At 31.6% G+C, this 12,563-nt stretch overlaps 1 protein-coding gene across 1 annotated transcript in view; it reads right to left on the bottom strand.

Annotated features, from left to right (window-relative positions):
• LOC149898732 (cell adhesion molecule Dscam2-like) overlaps positions 1–12,563 on the bottom strand; it is a 107,445-nt gene that overhangs the window by 82,014 nt on the left and 12,868 nt on the right. The window contains exon 2 of the mRNA XM_090114849.1: positions 9,812–9,872. Coding sequence (XP_089970975.1) covers positions 9,812–9,857 — 46 coding nt within the window. The 5' untranslated portion in view covers positions 9,858–9,872. The remainder of the gene's footprint in view (positions 1–9,811; positions 9,873–12,563) is intronic.

Here is a 12,563-nt window from a genome sequence, read left to right as displayed (position 1 = left end):
AACTATCACTGCAACAAGAATATTACACCTTACAATGCTAGAGAATGAAAATGAAGATATCACAAATATTGAAAACAAAGAATATAAGAATAAAATACAGAATATTATAAAAGAATATAACCCCAAAAGATGTACTAAAGAATCAAATGTAAAACTTAAAATATTATTAACCGATGATGTACCAGTTTATCAGAATCCACGACGATTGTCACCTTTGGAGCTTAACATTGTTGACAAACAGATTAAAGAATGGCTTGATGAAGGAATAATAAAAACAAGTAAGTCTGATTATGCTAGTCCAATTGTGCTTGCAAAAAAGAAGAATGGAAACTATAGATTGTGCGTTGATTACAGGAAATTGAATAAGAAAATTATTAAAGAAAGATATCCACTACCACTCATTGAAGATCAATTAGACGGATTAACTTATGCTGAAATGTTTACCTCGCTTGATTTAAAAAATGAAATTATAAGAAAACATCATGAAAACGGACATTTTGGTTGTGTTAAGACTGAGGAATTAATAAATAGAAATTACAACGACCGTGAAGAACTAAGAAGGATGGCGAAAGCAAATATTCAGAATATACAAGATGAAAATAATAAGAATTATAAAAAGAGAAAGAAGCTCAAGCTCAGCTGATATGATGAAGCCATGGGTAGCGACTGTTGACTCATCTGGGACAGATGATTCTGCAGGATGACCGTGTGGGAATAGGATAAAATATTAAGATGTATTTCATAATAAGCTTTATTTTTAGTCTGTGTTTTTCTATTATTTACTCTGTGGATATGTTATCTGTAGATTGATGTTTATCTATGACTATGACTTGACTTGGTGTCTCGGTACGAAAAGAAATGGAGGATTGTTAAAAATGTATTTTTGTTCGGTGTCTGGGTAATAAACTGATTGGGCTAATTTGGCGTTTTTATTTACACCATCCCCACATTTATTTCAAACACACGTATGTGAAATCAAGGAAAACATGTTCTATAATTAATTGACCAAGTAATTAATTTTGATAAATCATTAGATCGAAATATAATTAACTACTAAGATGTACGTGATCAGACTAAAATTAATTAAAGACGTACTAAACTTGACTACTAATTGCCTTATACGGTTTCAATTCGCAAAATAAAAGCCTTAATTTTGCTTCATTCAATTTACTTCATTAGTTCTGGGCTAATTTATTCAGCCACTAATATTGTTCTCACGGCCGCGGCGCCTCATTAATTTTGGCCTTTTTAATTCGTATTTATCTAACTTGGATGAATATTTTTTTTTATGTAGTATTATATTTACTGTATTTACATTAAGGATAGGCATCATTTAATATCATTAATACGAAATTTTTTATTGTGTACTAGCTAACCGCCCGCGGGTTCGCCAGATTTGTCTTAAACCTTATAAATTATATATCTACTAAAACCTTCCTCTTGAATCACTCTATCTATTAAAAAAACAGCATCAAAAAACGTTGGGTAGTTTTAAAGATTTAAGCATACAAAGGGACATGGGGACAGAGAAAGCGACTTTGTTTTATACTATGTAGTGATACATGTTAAATTTTCATTATAAAACATCCAAATTATTACAAAACGAAATCCTATAATCTGTTTGTTTGTAATAAACTCATAAAAACTAGGATTTTCATTTTCTTTTCAAATATTGTCAGCATAGTTCTCTCGAAGTTTCTACTACATAATTTATCAAATTTTAAACAACCGAGCGAAGCCACCTACAACAACTAGCATACAAGTGTTAATAAACCAAAAAACCTTACAAGATTCCAAACTTACAAAATAAAATTTCCACGATTCTTGCTTGAGAGGCAGCATGAGCACAATGAGGGCCTAACGAACCTCCTAACTAACCCATTCAGAGCGTATGTGCAAAACCAGCCTAAATATACCTTTTATGTTGAAATGTTTCGTATTTTATTATGGCTATTCGTATGGATAATTCGTTTCAATGAAGAAGTGCTTGTTATAGCTTATTATGTTACAAATGTGTAGTAATTAGTTGTCTTTATTCTAGAAAACTTTTATTTTTGTGAATAAAATTGTGTGTGTTTCAAAAAAAATGTCGTTAAAAAAATATATGAATAAAGTTTTATGTGTAGTTCGAAAAAATATGTCACTGCTTTATAAACGATGTTAACACAAATATCTTTTGATTTTACTCTTTTAGAATTATCTCTTTGTATATCTTTGTTTGTTTAGAATAACCTTTATAAGGCTGAACTAATTGTTATACAACTTTAACTGGATGATAGAGGAGTTTGTAAAGCAACATAACTTTTATATACCTACTAATTTAATGTGACCGAAGTCGCCAGAATATTCTTTAAGTATGGTATCTATAAGGATAAACTAATTGTAATAGAACTTTCACTAGATGAAAGAAGAGTTTTTGAAACAATTTTTAAACATCAAATCGACATAATAATCTAGCCTCGTTAATCCAAAACGTATATAGGATACCTTAAAACCTAGATATCTCAACTAACAACTTTATTTAAAAGATTTTCCACCTTCGTTCTGAAATTAGGTCGCACGTACGATGGGAACTTTCCAAAGTGTCGTTTAGTAATAATCACATGTTTGTAAACGCTTTAAATGTTCTTGAAATGGTGAAAATATCAACAGATTATGTGTGGTTACTTTGTCAAACTGTTAAATCTCTCGTTTAACTTCCAATTTATTTAAACGATAGTCTTTGTGAAATTTATCTATCTTATTATCCAACTGATTTTCCGTGATCCATGATCCATGACACCATGATCTATTACACAACCGTTTCTTTGCATTCGAGAATGATCTGTAAAATCATCTGCCCCCCTAGTCAAGTGGCTTTCTGTTAGCGTAGCGTTCAATTGAATAGACTACGAATGTATGAGATTGACGTAACCTGTAGATACGTTTATCTACAGCCTACGTCAATCTCATACATTCGTAGTCTATTCTATTGAACGCTACGCTAACAGAAAGCCACTTGACTAGGGGGGCTGGTTATAACTACTTTTTCTCACTTTCTTTCCTTAAAATATAATGTTTACTACGAATACAGCTGTTTCTTCCACAAAAGCAGTAAACAACTTGCGCAGATAGCTCGCTAATACGTTTAGACGTGAATCATAATGCAATATAGACGCGATCAAAGCCTCATATCTCAGTAATTGAGTTTGTAACTCACAGCGTCCACTCTAGTGAGTTTGAATTTTTTATATGAATTTCTAGATAGTAAATGCAGTGTAAATAAGCAATTATGAAGTTATAACCATACAAATCTTAATTTAGAAAAAGCATTTAATATTTTCTGAAAACTAGGAACGCAAAAGTAAGCCACTTAAAAGGAACAAAATTGATATACTTAGCATTAAAATAAATCTAATCTCAACCTGAACACATACAATATCTAATAATTAATAAAGAAGAGTTTTTTGTTTGTTAGCTTATTTCGGGACCAACTGAACCGATCTTTCATAATTGGATTATTCTTAACACCTATTTTTACTTGCAAATAAATGATTTATTTATTTATTTATTTGGATTTATACATAATGTCTGAGTGCTATACTATAAGTACATAATATACAAGAGACATGACCTTCCAAGTCAAACCTCGTACGGTCCAATCTTTTCTACAACATCTATTCATCAATAATATCTCAGAAAAGCCACTTCACATCGCAACAAGTTCATAATTCTCTAACTTACATTATTAGGAACTTAGTAAGTGAATTTCCATTTAGCTTCGAGCGAGCGCTGGATCAAATTCGGAGCTAAACCGGTTTCATGTAAGTTGCATCTATTCGAATTGAATGGTGCCTAATTGGTATTATAATTGAGGGATTATTTTTATTTATCTACATGTAAATAATAATTATAGTATCTACACTTTTATTATAATACGTTAATTTAATCTTAGTATATACACTAACAACTGTAAATGTAAGTATATCTGTCTATCTGTGAAACTTGTTCTACTTGCAGGTGGAAACGCGGCGTTAGACTTGCAAGCTGCTGTCAGACAGACTGTCGGACATTTCTTGCGGAAGTTTTCTTGCAGATGGAAACACGGCCTTACGTTATCATGGCTAAACAATTGCAACAATTGGGCTCTAAGGAATTAAAATAGTTTCACTTGTGAATTTTTCTGGTTGTAAATAAGAAGTTACGTGTTTGTAAGAAATAAACTCAAAAAAAATATTCACCAGTAAAAGCTACGTTAATCTGAAATGAGACAGATTTCTTTTGCTGTAAAATTCACTTATTTATTTATTAATGACACTTCATTGTACATGTAAGAGAAACTTACAATAACTTTTGTAAAAAACTAGACATCAGGCGAAACTGTAATATTCTACCTGCATGTGATACATTCTAGAATACACAAGAGATATCACCTACAATTTAATATATGGATTAATTAATTAACATGTAATCACGCTGCAATAATACCACAGGAGTATTGGCAGCTGTCGAATGTTAACAAAGGATATAATATATGTATATTATTTGAGGTTATGCTCTCTCTAGAGTTTAACTAGCTATGCACCCAGATATGGTCCGAAAGGAGGAGTCACACTGTCTACATGAACATTGAACACCCCCCCAAATCGTATTGGTCAAATAAAAAAGGTCATAAACTTTACAATTTTCGCCAAATAATCTACTGTAGATTATTTCCATTTGATTTCACCTGTCGAAGATAGGTACTAATTCAGAAACCTCGTGGACTCATGTCATGTAGGAACAACACTTTGCTTATAATCATCACGTAATCAAATGCATCATTTTCGATTATCTATAGGACATACAGACAAACATTTTGAGCATATTTTAACATATAGGTTAAATTGAACCAAAATTTACCTATAGAGACCTACGTATAAAAATGTTAATGATATTATTATTAAACCAAAATTTAACTTTGGAAATTCCTTACACAAACATTAATTAGGTCTAAAATTACAAATATAAAGTATTACAATGTGAGAAAAACTAACATCATTCATGTAAAACAATTCCACATTTCATTCTCGGTTGACTACATAAAACTGCACACCTCAATAAAGTTTCAGAACGAAACAACATTAAAAACTTGCTATTGTAATGAAAAACTCACGAACGCGTGTTTATTTTTCACTGCAGAAAAAATAAGGATAAGTTGAGATGAGAATATTATGTGGCGGGTTCCGTATAAGGATTTTAATTTATTTGATGCACGTGGAAATATTTTATAGATATAGTGTATTGATAGCTATCATAAGAGAATGATGATAGTTTATCTCTACATGATTTTCTTTTGGTTCACTAATCGATATTCTAGCGCAAGTTTGTTTCAACCATAGAGATCTAGAGAGATGCCAATCGCTTGCGCTTAGTACGAAACCGTGTCTCATAAAAAATTTACGCACACAACTGCAGTAAACAAAATTAAAACAATACTTCGCGTTGTGTGCGTGTCATCACACAAAAATATGAGAGCGACTATTCGTTCGCACACTAGATTGTAAGTGACGTACGTATACAGCACCGCTACAGTTTGTTCTCTTTTTGTACATATTGCTGCGACACCGGCCCCGCCCCCTAACCATATCTCCCTTTAGTTTCTGTGATCTGTGGTTTCAACAGTTATACATTTCCAATATTGTGATTTTCAATTGAAACCTACTTTTATAACAGACTAGCTACTAGCCTAGGCGATAAAAAAATAGCTTATTTTATTAAGAAATATGTACTACTTATATGATTTGTTAAATCGAAAGTAGTATAAGAATTCATCTATTCAAAGAATTCATCATTTTCTAAATAATGCTCTATGCATTATATATGCTTGCTTACAATAATCAATAATAAAAACAAACGTACCTACTTTTAAATATTCGCTTTTTATAAGACTAGGTTCACATAAGTTAAAACTGAGCTCACAAGATAAAACTAAGTTACAAATACAAGGAACCCTAAAACGCGTTCATTTCCCTTTCAAGTATCTAGAATGAACAAAAGCGGTATCCACAAAACATGTTCACATAATCGAGCGGTTATTCATTCATTCACATTATTCACTGGTTCAGTAACTGTGCTTTGTTTGAAGTAATGAACTATGGTTTACGGTTAATGATTGTAATGATGTATTGTTTAGCTTTGTCATGCGATAACTCTGGTTGGACTATGATATATTTGTTTATGGTATATGTTAATTGCATTCTATCACTACATAGTATCTATACTATAATATTATAAAGCTGAAGATTTTGTTTTTTGAACGCGCTAATCTCAAGAACTACTCGTCCAATTTGAAAAATTATTTCGGTGTTGGATAGCCCATTTATCGAGAAAGGCTATAGGCTATATATCATCACGCTAAGACCAATTACAGGAGTGGAGCACTGCGGGTAAAACCGCAGGGCACAGCTAGTAAGAAATATTCCAGCCGAATTGATAACGTCAACCGTTTTGAAGTCGGTTTATTAAATAAAGTCGTCGTCTGTCCGTCCCTATGTATGTATCTTTAAAATTACGCAACGGATTTTAAAGCAGTTTATTTTAATAGATAGTGATTCAAGAGAAAGTTTTTAGTATCTATTTTGTTAAGTTTTCAACAACGCGGAAGAAGCCGCGGGCGGAAAGCTAGTATTCATATAATAATTTGTTTCATTCATCTCAAATTAAATAATGAGTAGGCGGGTATCAGTCTATTTTAACACGCTTTTTTTTACTGAAAACCTTGTATTAACCCATAATTATATTAATATCATCAACATTAACTTAGTCCCTCCATTCACGATTCAAAAACGAATCCTTAAACGCAAGACGTTTCCATAAAATATTATATTAACATCTCAAGAATCCTTAGCAAGGATTTCTTTCAAACTATTATACGTAATATAGTAATAGAATAAAAATAAACAGCAACGAAATAGCTGGGAATGAAAGGAAAACCAACAAAACGCCGCCTTGCGACTGCTTGGAAAAATAAATCCTTAGAGATATCTGAGAAATTTTAATTAATACGCTACGGTAGTCCCATAATACTCTCGCGACACGGTTTGTGGGGATTTCTAAGACGCTTTTGCGTATAATATTCATATAATTTTGTATGGACTTTTCCTTGGTTTCAAACTTTCAAGTATTTTTCCTTGAACTAACCTAGATGTTGATACAAATGTACTAGCTGTGTCCCGCGGTTTTACTCGTATTGCTCCGATCCTAATGTTCTTAGCATAATGATATTGTATAGATTATATATAGTCTTCCTCAATAAATTGACTATCAATCAGTGAAAACATTTTCAAATCGGACTCGTAGTTCTTGAGGTTAGCGCGTTCAATCAAACAAACTCTTCGTATAGATATTTTATGGAGGTTTTATTTTCTAGGTTACTTGTACAGTTCAGCAAAGTGTATGTTTCAGTTATAAGTTTTAAGGGCATACTTTTACAATGAAACATTTTTGGTAGAAGCTAGAACTAACGAAGTTAGAAAATATTATTCTGTCACATTTTTTATATTTTACGATTTTTATACAGGTTAAAAACTTTCAACGTGAAAGTGTGTTTGTTTATTCGTCTGTTTGTCTTTCTTTGACATTGCAACGGAGCGATATTATAGTAATATTTTTATTTCTATAGATAGTTAGAAGGCTTGATATATGGAAATGAAATAAAATTGAATACAATAAAATTTGCTTTGACAAAGCGAGCAAACCGCAGACAAAAGCTAGTAATATAATAAATCAGATTGTAATTCCGATAAATATCTGTTATTCGTGCAATTAATTTAATTTATGTTCAATATATTTCAATTTCCAGGATGATTGCAATTTAATATAAACTAATTCAATGAATTAATAATCTTATATATAAAAATGAATCGCAAAATGTGTTGGTAAGCGCATAACTCGAGAACGGCTGAACCGATTTCGATAATTCTTTTTTTATTATATTCCTTGAAGTACGAGGATGGTTCTTATGTAGAGAAAACGTAAATATTATGTACCACGGGCGAAGCCGGGGCGGACCGCTAGTATGAAATATATTTAAAACTATATGCTAAAAATAAAAAGTTCTACGAAATTCCCGTTTTAACACTTTAAAGTCGAGCTTATTATTTTTCAGCTACGCAATTCATAAAGGTACGTAAAAAAAGCGAAAGATGTGTTTAAAGTAAACATTAATGATCATTTTTATATGTTCAATTTTTTTTTATTCTAATTCTAGTTTAGTTCTACTAATATTACAGATGCGAAAGTTTGTGAAGATGGATGGTATGTGTATGTGTAGGTATGTATGTTTGTTACTCTTTCACACAAATACTACTGAACCGATTACAATGAAATTTAGCAAACATATAGAGGGTAACTTGGATAGGTTTTAAGGTTGGGTCGCCTAAGATCGGATGTGACATAAGATCGGATGCATGGAATAACTCGCAAACTAGGCAATATTCTCTACTGCTGCCAACACTACTAGATCCGCCATTTTGTTCTGCCCCTCTCTTCACTCTGCGGCCGGCCAGGGACCAGACGGGACGTGTACGCAGGTGATTCAGCAGAAAAGGTGTATTTTGTGGCGAAAATCGTCGATCCGATCTTACCTACAAAATTTTGATGGCTCATTGTGGAGAGTCCTTTCATTGAAATAATGTAATTAATTATTTTGGGGCAGAATTAGCGAATCCTCTTTCCATCTGTATACTTTGATTACGCCTAGGACGTTCACAACCCTAGATCCGATCTTCCCTCCCAATGCCGAAGATCGGACCGAAGTTTAGCTCTTGACTGCGCCTTATGCAATAATGCGCAATAATTATTAACTTTTAATATATTTAACTATCCAATGACGCTATGACTATCAGACCTTAGGTACATTTTCATTATTTAGTCCTAGAACACGGAGGATAAAAGTTTGAGAAACTTAATTAGGATGAGGAGGGAAGACCGGACTAAAAAAACGCAATAATAAAAAAAACTTCTTTGTCAAATTTTTTGAGGAATTTCCTGACTCAATCATTGATGCTCAATGTATGGACGTAAGTCCGGATGTTTTCCTAATGTGAACATTATTATTAAACGCATAGAAGTGAAGATACTACATAGTCCGATCTTCGGCCGAACTGTTATTTTCTTCACTATGGTAAGTCGAAAAAAGTCTGCTTTTTAGGCTCTAAATTTGCTTAGATAGATAGCATCTACGCAAACCAAAAAATTAGGGGTTAAACAATATTTCTTTGTCATCAATTTACAGTTGACCGCAACAGAAAAACGACATCGAATCATGAGAAATAAAATAAAAAATACAGTACGTATAAAATTTTCGGCAAATGCGTCCGATCTTAGGCGACCCAACCTTATCCCGGAAATCCCACGGGAACGGGAACTATGCAGGTTTTTTTATGATAACGCGGGCGAAGCCGCAGATGGAAAGCTAGTCCTTTCATATATTATGTTATATTGTAGATTGAATGCAAATAAATGATTTGATAAGGTCACAAAATTTTATTAAACTATACAAAGACTATACACATAAAATAGACTGAACTTATATTTGGTTATCGATATAAAAATGATTTAAAAATTGAGATAATATGGTACGTAATAGACTTTTTTTTAACTTAAAAAAATATGACAATACACAATACTCAAAAGAAAAAACTTATTTTCTAGTATTCCGGTATTTGATTATAAATTGCAAATTACGTACGGATTTAATCAGAAAAACTATTTGCTGTTTTCTTTCGAAAACTATTTATATTTTTACATGATTTTATGTACATATAAAATAAAATGTTTCTAAACTTACCAGCGTATAGAATGGTCGAGAAAATTGCAAGCCAGCGGAGCCTCATCTTAGATTCTATGATCTGGAATGAGATTACATTATTTAATACAGCTTATACGTTGGATTAAATTTTCACTAGAGTAAATATTTATTTAGAGAAATATATTAAGAACAGAGAAGAATATTTTTTATAGAATATTTTTTTTTACGAAAAAATGACCGGCAGAAAATTAATGAACTTTTTTTAATATGCGTTACTTACTATTTTTTATTTGAAAATGTATTTATATTGACACAACTTTAGACTCTAAACGTAACACTGGTATACAAAAAAAACAAATCAAATTTTGTAAACTTTTGTAAATTAATCCATAGAAATTCAATTCGTATAAGTATTCACAAACAGTAAAATACCAATTTGATCCATATTTAAAACATTTACAAGTATTTTAACAAAACTTTTCCCACAAAATTTTATCAAGAAAACACGATAATGGCTAAAAATAGGAAAATGTAAAGAAATTCAAAAATTTGCTTTCTGCCGGTCTGAGGTCAATACCCTGTAATCGCCCACGATCTTAGTAAGGGTCACCATGCTTTTAAACTTGGCAGAAGTAATTGAATTTTACATTAATTTCTTCTAATGTTAAGTTTTATAGCAATATGCTAAATAAATTTAATCATGACTCGAGTGGTCTGGTGCTAACATGGTAGGTATGCGAATTCCGCATCTTCTCTCTTTTCTATTAAAAAAAATATGTAAGTAAGTATAATATTCTAACTAATATAATAACAATTACCAATGCTAACACACAGTATAAACTGAATTGAACAAGACATGTACCACAACAACTCGGTTTGAAAATAAATAAATAATATATAACGCATGTCACTGGGGAATCAGACTACTGCAGGCTTATAAAATTTTAAGAATTGGTTACATACTTTATGAATTTATTCATTACAGAAACAAAAAGCTTAACGTAGGTTTTTACAACGATTAAAATGGGTTTTTGAAATACATTTTAATTATTAAAATAAATAAGTAATTAAAATTACGAATATAACACCAGATAATATTATTTACTTTAGGTTTCTGCTTAAATATTTAACACATCGTTTAAAAATGTTTAAAACGTTATTAATAAAGTATCGCATGATGAAAATTAACTCTAGTAGAGGCCAAGACTATGTTTGGTTCGCTGAACAAAGGCAGTCAAAGAAAAATATTTTAATGTTAAAATTTAAATTGCTAGAATTAAACTTTCATGACATACATAGGTATTATGAAACATGACACACTTTTCTAATTACGACTATAATATGGGGGTCTTCAAGCGAAGAGTGAACCGGTACCTACTAGGGAAGCACTTACTATCTTAGACCACATCTTAGCTTTCCATCAGGCGAGATTGTGGTCGTGGGCGCTTTCCTATCTAGAATTAAAAAAAAATTCGTTGCAGTTATATCAATGAATATAATTAATTCTGTAATCTGTATGCAGACATGATAACTAGACTCTTTTTGCTATATTCTTCTTAACATACTCAAAAATAACACAATTGCATCAGCACACGACTAATTTGCATTCCTTAAAAATAACTAAAATGTTCTCACTATACAGCTATTCTGTCCAAACTTAAACACCACCAGCACATTTATAATCTGCTCGCTTTCAAAAAGAAACAAAGTTCCACTTTTCCCACACACCACATAGTCACCCTACTGTCAGCCAAAGACATTACAGCGCGTTATCAGTCGGAAAACTCTTGTAAATTTATTCATGAGCCGCTGATCGTATTCGGATACAGCCAGCGGTTTTATTATCGTGTTTACAGCCTGATCTGTTTATTTTAAGGGTGACCACACGTTTTATACTTTTGGGATCGCTTTTTAAAGTCAAATCGGATACGTGTTTAGTACCTTTTTTTAAGTGGGAATAGACAATTTTCATGTACTTTTATGGGTGCTTAATTTGCCTGATTTTTTTACTGTAACATGTATTATGTTATGTAGTAGAACAGCAATTTAGTATCTACTATTTCATATAGAAAATAGAGATAAATGAAACAGAAGTGAATTCATATGCCCCATAGCTTAAAAAAGTTCAAATAAATACGTTACTTATACCGAGAACCCGCCGCAATTTTTAAACATCGTTACAATATTTTAGACCTTTCAATAGCTTATAAATTGGTAATTTATCATCTTCTTGTACGTGTTGAAGGATCCAAACAGTATCTAGTAAATTAAGAATATCAAACTATAACAAACGAAACATAGTCTTATTTATTCATGTTATTTTGTTTTAGTTCTACTCTCAAACATTTAAAATTCAAACGCTTTTATCATTCATAACGGCAAATTGATTACAGCAGATAAAAAATTGAATTTAAAAATTAAAGCCAGTGTCGGCGGATGACATATTTAGGTCACAATCGAAACATGTTCGCTTTTACGTGGGAAATTCCGGACATATTGGAATTTAATTGTGACGATTGTATGACAATAATTATCTTGTGGGTCAAGTGTAGGTTTGGCTCGAGCGTTGAAAATGTTTAAAACTGCTGTTCAAAATCGGTAAGGCTTCGAAATAATAATGCGGCCATTTCCATCGATTTTTTGAATGTTTTGTAGTGGAAAGTTAAACATAAGGAATTGATTGACCAGTGATTATTAAAAATACATGTTATTTTAACTAATACTATTACTAACCACTTAACTACTATATTAGTATTTGTCTGTATTTCATTGATGTTATTAGGTATATTTT

Source organism: Colias eurytheme, chromosome 22, assembly GCF_061535395.1.
Source record: "Colias eurytheme isolate Ceu_HAF_F1 chromosome 22, ilColEury1 Martin Lab GWU primary, whole genome shotgun sequence".
In the NCBI taxonomy this organism is placed as follows: Eukaryota; Metazoa; Arthropoda; class Insecta; order Lepidoptera; family Pieridae; genus Colias; species Colias eurytheme.
The sequence above is the reverse complement of the archived record's forward strand: the minus strand, read 5'-3'. Positions and strand labels throughout refer to the sequence as shown.